The sequence below is a fragment of the Colobus angolensis genome, unplaced genomic scaffold (genome assembly GCF_000951035.1).
Source record: "Colobus angolensis palliatus isolate OR3802 unplaced genomic scaffold, Cang.pa_1.0 Scaffold60, whole genome shotgun sequence".
NCBI lineage: Eukaryota > Metazoa > Chordata > Mammalia > Primates > Cercopithecidae > Colobus > Colobus angolensis.
The window spans coordinates 4,117,053-4,125,124 of NW_012119599.1; the positions used below are offsets into that span (position 1 = coordinate 4,117,053).

General features: G+C 52.9%; 2 protein-coding genes across 2 annotated transcripts in view; one reads left to right on the forward strand and one right to left on the reverse strand.

Annotated features, from left to right (window-relative positions):
- Nucleotides 1–4,275: 4,275 nt before the first annotated feature.
- SRRM5 (serine/arginine repetitive matrix 5) overlaps nt 4,276–8,072 on the reverse strand; it is a 28,139-nt gene continuing 24,342 nt past the window's right edge. Inside the window, exons 3-4 of the mRNA XM_011963117.1 lie at nt 5,366–6,925; nt 4,276–5,185 (exon numbers count right to left, since the gene is read on the reverse strand). Of these exons, the coding sequence (XP_011818507.1) occupies nt 4,503–5,185; nt 5,366–6,875 (2,193 nt within the window). The 5' untranslated portion in view covers nt 6,876–6,925 and the 3' untranslated portion in view covers nt 4,276–4,502. The remainder of the gene's footprint in view (nt 5,186–5,365; nt 6,926–8,072) is intronic.
- The window catches only part of ZNF428 (zinc finger protein 428), a 16,417-nt gene continuing 12,683 nt past the window's right edge, over nt 4,339–8,072 (forward strand). Inside the window, exon 1 of the mRNA XM_011963116.1 lies at nt 4,339–4,543. Within this exon, the coding sequence (XP_011818506.1) occupies nt 4,468–4,543 (76 nt within the window). The 5' untranslated portion in view covers nt 4,339–4,467. The remainder of the gene's footprint in view (nt 4,544–8,072) is intronic.

The window sequence follows — 8,072 nt, forward strand, 5'->3', positions numbered from 1 at the left end:
GGGCAGGGGTGCGCAGGGCATGCCGGGAAGCGGGCGCTACGGCCCCGCTGCATGATGGGAACGACGACTCCCGTCGCCGGGGAGCCGGCGGTCTGGGGCCGTGGTGACCCAAGGGCTTCCTTTTCACCCCCTACGCGGCTGTGCCGCCCTGGGGCATCCTGGGAGAACCGAGCGCTCCGCCTTGAAGCGCTGTGGGAGTCGGTCCGCTAGTCGTTGTAGGCCTGGTGCATCCTGGGAAAGAGTGTCCCAGATCCTCGTCGAGACCGGTTCCTTTTATCCCACACCTGCCGCTGACCGTCCTGGAGGCTTGGAGCGCTTCCACACAGGGAGTCTGGGAAGGTGGTCGCTATAGGCCCAAGGCATCCTGGGAAGAACTGCCACAAGGAATTGTGGGAACTGGCCCTTATTGTCCCGTAGTGAAAGGTTTTGCCCTCATCTCATTGCTCTAGCATTGGAACGGGTGCCTATTGTGTTCACGCGGGGCATCTTGGGAATTGGCTGCTACAGGCCCAGGGCATTGTGGGGTCTCCAGCACTGTGTTTGCCTTTCAGTTTGGCCGCCATAGGCATGGTAGGAGTGGGACTTGTGAACCAAGGGATGGCTCTACCTGACGTCTGGAACACTCAGGAAGGGGCCTTGTGTGATGTGGGCTTGGAAAAGTGTAGGCTGATAGGCATTGTCTCCTGGTAACTTCATGGGTCGTCTTGATTGCCCCAGGTGTATGGTTGCCATATAAAATATACAATGTCTAGTTAAATTTGAATTTCAGATGAACAATTATATCCAAAAGATAACCTTTTAGAAAAGTATGTTTCAAATATCACATGGAATATAGCTATATTAAGTAACTGTTTGGGCCAGTTGCAGTGGTTTATGCCTGTGATACCAACACTTTGGGAGGCTGAGGCAGGAGGATCACTTGAGACCAGGAGTTCAAGACCAGCCTGGGCAACATAGCGAGACCCCCGTCTCTACAAAAAAAAAGTAAAAATTAAGCCTGGCGTGGTGGCGCACACGTGTAGTCCCAGCTACTCTGCTAGGGGCGAGTAGGATACCATGAGCATAGGAGTTTGAGGTTACAGTGAGCTAACCTTCCAACCTGGTTATGGGGAGTACATGAATTAAGACCTGGAAGCCCCTTTCCTGCAGATCAGCCTACTGCACTCCAGCCTGGGCAACTGAGCGAGACCCCTGTCTCTTAAAAAGTATAAATAAGTAGGCTGGGCACGGTGGCTCACGCCTGTAATCCCAGCACTTTGGGAGGCCGAGGCGGGCGGATCATGAGGTTAGGAGATCAAGACCATCCTGGCTAACACGGTGAAACCCCGTCTATACTAAAAATACGAAAAATAGCCGGGTATGGTGGCAGGTGCCAGTAGTTGCAGCTACTCGGAAGGCTGAGGCAGCAGAATGGCCTGAACCCTGGAGGCGGAGCTTGCGCCACTGCACTCCAGCCTGGGCCACAGAGTGAGAGTCCACCTCAAAAAAAAAAAAAATTAGCCGGGCGTGGTGGTGGTGGCTGCCTGTAATCCCAGCTACTAGGGAGGCTGAGGTAGGGTGGAGGTTGCAGTGAGCCAAGATCGCGCTACTGTACTGCAGCCTGGGCAACAAAGTGAGACTCCATCTCAAAAAAAAAAAAAAAGGAGGAGGACTTTCTTGACAGCAACAGTGGGTGTACTGAGACGCACAGACGGGAAAAGGCCTTGTGTGCACAGGGAGAGGTGAGAGGTCGGCAATGTGTGGAGTTTACAGAGGGGTGGGGGTGGGAGTAGTAATGGCCACTCTTGATGGAATACCAGCCACACACCAGCAATTTCTATCAGTGAGCCTACTGAATCTTCAGAAAAACCTTTTGAGCTGAGAAATCATTTTATGAAAGGTGTGGCTTCCAATCCTAGTTCATCCACTTACCAGATGGTGACCTTGGGCTATTCACTTACCACCTGTGTGTGTGTTTTCTCATCTGTGCAAAGGAGATAATTCCAACCTAGTTATGGGGAGTACATGAGTTAAGGCCTGGAAGCCCTTTCTTTTTTTTTTTTTTTTTTTTTGAGACGGAGTCTCGCTCTGTCGCCCAGGCTAGAGTGCAGTGGCCGGATCTCAGCTCACTGCAAGCTCCGCCTCCCGGGTATACGCCGTTCTCCTGCCTCAGCCTCCCGAGTAGCTGGGACTACAGGCGCCCGCCACCTCGCCCGGCTGTTTTTTTGTATTTTTTAGTAGAGACGGGGTTTCACCGTGTTAGCCAGGATGGTCTCGATCTCCTGACCTCGTGATCCGCCCATCTCGGCCTCCCAAAGTGCTGGGATTACAGGCTTGAGCCACCGCGCCCAGCCAGCCCCTTTCTTACAGTAGAGAAGGAAACAAGCTAGAGAAGTTAGAGAAGTTTTTTGCTTGGTGCTACACAGCTAGAGTGTGGCAAACCTAGACACTATCTTGCCAATGGATGCAGAACTAAGGCTGATAGTCACAAACTAGTATAGCCATACTAATTGTTTAAATATTAAAATACTTTCAGATGGGTTGGTGTGTCACTGCTACACAAGTACTCCCTGTCCCTAACTGCCACTTTGGACCCTCCCTGTGGTATTATATGTATAAATATATTGGTTTTTATCCACAGTTCCTGGCTGCTAACTCCTATAGCCTTTGTTTGTGGTCTCTTGTTATAATGTTGTGTACTTTAGGCCGGGGGCAGGTCTCAAGAAACAACCTCTCTGACCTCCTCCTTTCCTCCGTTTCCTGCCCCAGGGCAAGACTCTAATCTTCCCCACCTTCCTGATTGTTGGTCTTAAGACATTTTCAGAGAATTCCATGCCTAATGCTGCTGTCTTAAAGCCTCTGTAAAAACCCAAGAGGACTGGGTTTGGAGAGCTTCCGCATAGCTGACCACATGAGGGTTCCTGTAGGGCGGCACCCCAGGGAGGGCGTGAAGCTCCCTGCCCCTTCCCTTATACCTTGCCCTACACATCTCTTCATCTTTGTTCTTTGCAACAATAAACCAGAAAATCTAAATAAGCATTTCCTTGAGTTCTGTGAGCAGCTCCAGCAATTTTTTTTTTCTTTTTTTGGTAAGAGGAGTTATCCAGGCCTAAGTGCAGTGGCAAGGTCATGGCTCACTGCAGCCTTGACCTTCCAGGCTCAAGTGATCCTCCTGCCTCAGCCTCTCAGGTAACTGGGACTGTAAGCATATGCCACCACTCCGGCTAACTGTTGTATTTTTTTTTTTTTTTTTTGTAGAGACAAGGTTTGCCATGTTGCCCAGGCTGGTCTCAAACTCTTGAGCTCAGATGATCTGCCTGCCTCGGCCTTCCAAAGTGCCGGGATTACAGGCGTGGGCCACCGTGCCCGGCCTTATTTTTTTTTAAAAGTCGGGTGTGGTGGCTCACGCCTGTAATCCCGGCACTTTGGAGGGCTGAAGCGGGCGGATTGCTTGAGCTCTGGGCACCATGGTGAAACCCTGTCTCTACCAAAAATACAAAAATTAGCTGGGCATGGGGATAGCGTTGGAATGGAATTGGAGAGGACACCTAGCCTGTGTCTGCTGTGTAGTGTGTGGGGAAAAAGCCCCACACATTTGGTTACAGAATTCTGTGTTGATGATTGTTGTGGTGGTAGTGTGAGAGTAGAGGAAAAACATAGTTAGAGGGTTTTTTCCCCATAACACTCCCCCAACCCCAGACCTCTCCATGGTCCAGCAACTAAAGGGTTAATGCCTGGCATCCTCCCTGCTCCACTCTCAGTTCTGATTGGTGCCCACACCAGTCTCCACTGTTGAATATTTGGAGTGTCACCTCTCCCTATCCCACTGAATAAGAAGCAGAAGGCAGCCTTGTTGCCCACATGGGGAAGTTAAGACCTAGAGAGGGGGCCAGGTGCTGTGGCTCACACCTGTAATCCCAGCACTTTGCGAGGTTGAGGTGTGTGGATCACCTGAGGTCAAGAGTTCAAGCCCAGCCTGGCCAACATGGTGAAACCCCATCTCTACTAGAAATACAAAATTAGCCAGGCGTGAGGACACACGCCTGTAGTTCCAGCTACTTGGGAAGCTGAGGTAGGAGAATTGCTTGAGTCTGGGAGGTGGAGGTTGCAGTGAGCTGAGATCGCGCCACTGCACTCCAGCCTGGGCAATAGAGCGAAAGAGAGAGACTCTGCCTTAAAAAAAAAAAAGACCTAGAGAGGGGCAGGGCTTGTAGTCAATTACCTGTAGACAGTCAGAGACAGAGCTGGGGTCCTCTGTGCCCCACCCCAGCAATGAGCACACAGTTGGGCTTAGGGTGGGGATGGGTGCTATGTAAAAATTTATTGAATCATCACAGGCCTTTCCTTTCCCCCATCCAGCATCCCTCTCTACCTGCCAACATCCTGTATTAGAGAACTTGTGGCCGAGGTGTGGCTGTGGAGAGCTGGCCAGGGAGGGACACTGCTCAGCTGCTGCTCTGCTCTTGTCTCCTGTCCCCTCTTCTGGCCATGACAGAGACCCGTGAGCCAGCTGAGACTGGGGGCTATGCCAGCTTGGAAGAAGACGATGAAGACCTTTCCCCAGGTAAGGTGGCCTTAGAGGTGGTGGCGTTGGCTTGACTGTCATCCTGGCTTAGGGTTTGGCCTCCACTGGGAAATGTTGATGGGGAGTGGCTGCTTGTCTTGCTAGGGGTTCTATTCTGACTGAGACTCCTTGTCCTGGTAGGGGATCTCTTCCAGTCGGGACTTCTGGGGACTGTAGATTGACTGGGGTCTCTCTCCTTGCTAGAGGTTCTAGATTGGCTATGATTTCCTTCCTTGCTGGGGGTTCTAGATCGGCTGTGAGTTTTCTCCTTGCTGGAGGCTCTAGGTTGTCTGTAACCACTCTGCCTATTGGGGCTTCTAGATTGGCTGTGATCTCGCTCCTCGCTGGGGCTTCTAGATTGGCTGCGCTTTCTCTCCTTGCTGGGGCTTCTCCATCGTCTGTGATCTCTCTCTTTGCTGGGGCTTCTGGATTGTCTGTGTTCTTTCTCCTCGCTGGGGCTTCTAGATTGTCTGCGCTTTCTCTCCTTGCTGGGGCTTCTCCATTGTCTGTGATCTCTCTCTTTGCTGGGGCTTCTGGATTGTCTGTGTTCTTTCTCCTTGCTGGGGCTTCTAGATTGTCTGCACTCTCTCTCCTTGCTGGGGCTTCTCCATTGTCTGTGATCTCTCTCTTTGCCGGGGCTTCTGGATTGTCTGTGTTCTTTCTCCTTGCTGGAGCTTCTAGATTGTCTTTGCTCTCTCTCCTTGCTGGGGCTTCTCCATCGTCTGCGATCTCTCTCTTTGCTGGGGCTTCTGGATTGTCTGTGCTCTTTCTTCTTGCTGGGGCTTCTAGATTGCCTGCGATGTCTCTCCTTGTTAAGGCTTCCAAGTCGGCCATGATATTTCTCCTTGCTGGGGCTTCTAGATTGTCTGTGATCCCTCTCTTTGCTGGGGCTTCTAGATTGTCTGCGCTCTCTCTCCTTGCTGGGGCTTCTAGATCGGCTGCGGTCTCTCTCTTTGCTGGGGCTTCCAAGTTGGCTGTGATCTCTCTCCTTGCTGCAGCTTCTGGATCGGCTATGATCTCTCGCCTTGTTGGGACTTCTAGATCGGCTGCAATCTCTCTCCTTCTTGGGACTTCTAGATGGGCTGCGATCTCTTTGCTTGTTGGGGCTTCCAGATGGACTGTGACCGTTCTCCTTCCTGGGGCTGCTAGATCCTCTGTGATCTCTCTCTTTGCTGGAGCTTCTAGAATGGCTATGACTTCTTTCCTCGCTAGGGTTTCCAGACCAGTTGTGACTTCTTCCTCTTCTGGGGGTTTTAGATTGGTTTTGACTTTTCCCCTTGCTGTGGGTTCTAGACGGGCTATGTCTTCCCGTCTGGCTCAGAATTCCCTTCCGGGTGCGACTTCTTGCCCTGCTGTGGTTTCTCTTCCAACTGTGACTTCTCGCCCTGCTGTGCGTCCTCTTCTGACTGCCACTTCTTGACCTTCTGGGGCTTCTAGATTGACTGTGACTTTGCGGCCTGCTGCGGGTACTGGCCTGGTTATAACTCTTGACCCCGCTGGACGTTTCAGTGGGGCTGTAACTCTTTTCCCTACTGGGGATGACCATCTGACCGTAGCTCTTCACCCTCCTTGATGACGATGGAGATGGGCTGTCACTCTTCTCCTTGGAGGGAATTCCAGTCAGGGTTTGACACTTGGCTCTACTGGGAGTTACAGCCAGCTCGGAACTCCTCCCCATACCTGAGCCTCCTGGTGGGCGGTAACTCTTCTTGCTCATATTTCTAGGCTGGCTGTCACTTCTTTCCCTGTTACTGGTTCCAGGCCGGCCGTAACTCTTTCTCCGGCTCTGTTTTTGCTGTGAAGTGGGAGTTCTCACCCTGCTGGCCATGCCTGGTCTGGCACCATGAGTTCTTATCCTGCCAGGAGTGCTGGCCCTGCTGGGTGACCTCTTGGAGCTGCGGCTTCCCCTTCTGCCAGGTGTCCTACCCCGGCTATGTGTACCCCTCCGCTGGTGGCATCTCACGCCGCTGGCCTTGCTGGCTTTGCTGGTCCTGGTGTCGGTGCTCACCCTGCTGGGTGTTCTTGCCTTGCTGCGGACTCGGGACCTGCTGCTGGGCAGGTTCGAAGGGGCTCTTTTTGTACTGGTCGATTTGGTGGACTTGGAACTGCTTGGGCTCACGACCGAGTTGGGGGATGTCGCTGGCTTGGTGGGCACTAAAGATCTGTTGGGCGTTGCTGATTTGGTGGACTTCAAGGAGGCAGGAGGCTTGGGATCCGCAGTGGGCATGGAGGATCCACTGGGTGCCGGGGACATACTGGGCTTTGAAGATCTCTTAGGTGAAGACATGGTGGGCGCAAAAGGGCTTGTGGTCCTGGAAGTCTCAGTAGACATGAAACACCTGGTAGCCGTGGACGATGACCTGATTGCCTGTCACAGGCCAACTGTGTGAAGTCACAGTGGGCATTGAAGACTCTGCAGGGTGAGTGGTATGAAGTCAGAGGTGGGAGGAGAGGGCAGGTCCCAGCCTGAGGCTGGAGATATTTCCTCTGGTTTGCAGCCATTTAGCAGATGTCTTCTGAAGCTGACTCATGCCCAGCATTGCTGGGGACACAGAGATGGGGCAGACCCAGGTCCTGCCTTTGAGGAACCCATAGTCAGTGGGTGGGGAGGGGGTCACCGCCCAGAGTGGTCAGGGTGTGATAGAGAGCGGAGCAGGGGCCGGGGAGCCCACACGAGAGAGACACGGACTGCCTGGGGAGTCAGCGAGACTTCACAGAGGAGGTGACATGAGCTTGGCTTTAAAAAGGAGCAGGAGTTTTGCCAGTAGAGAAGGAAAGGGTCAGGCTGGACGCGGTGGCTCACACCTGTAATCCCAGCACTTTGGGAGGCCGAGGCAGGCAAATCACCCGAGGTCAGGAGTTCAAGACCAGCCTAACCAACATGGTGAAACCCCATCGCAACCAAAAATATAAAAATTAGCCAGGTGTGGTGACACGTGCTTGTAATCCCAGCTACGTCAGGGGCTGAGGTGGGAGGATCGCTTGAACCTTGGAGGCGGAGGTTGCAGTGAGCCAAGATCACACCACTGCATGCCAGCCTGGGTGACAGCAAGACTCTCTCAAAAAAAAAAAAGAATGGGTCACCCAGGTGGGGAGGGAGATCAGGGTCCTGGGGCCACTATCATCCATTGACCCACATGTCCTCTGCTGGGGACCCCAAGATCATACCTGCCCTTAAGGATTTCCCAGTCAGATAAAGGAGATACCCTGGGGGGCAGCTGACTGCAGTCAGCTTCTAGGACAGTAACAGGAGGAGGTGCTGGGGCATCGGAGAGAGACCTGGCTGGGAGCCTGGGGCATCAGGATGGTGGCTTCAGAGAGGATGGAGTTTGTGTTGGGTCTTAAAGGATGAGTAGGGGGTCACCAGGTGGACAGAGTAGGGAACAGCCCATGCCACGACCTCAGGAAACGATTTTTTTTTTTTTTTTTAAACAGAGTCTCGCTCTGTCGCCCAGGCTGGAGTGCAGTGGCGCGATCTCGGCTCACTGCAAGCTCCGCCTCCTGGGTTCACGCCATTCTCCTGCCTCAG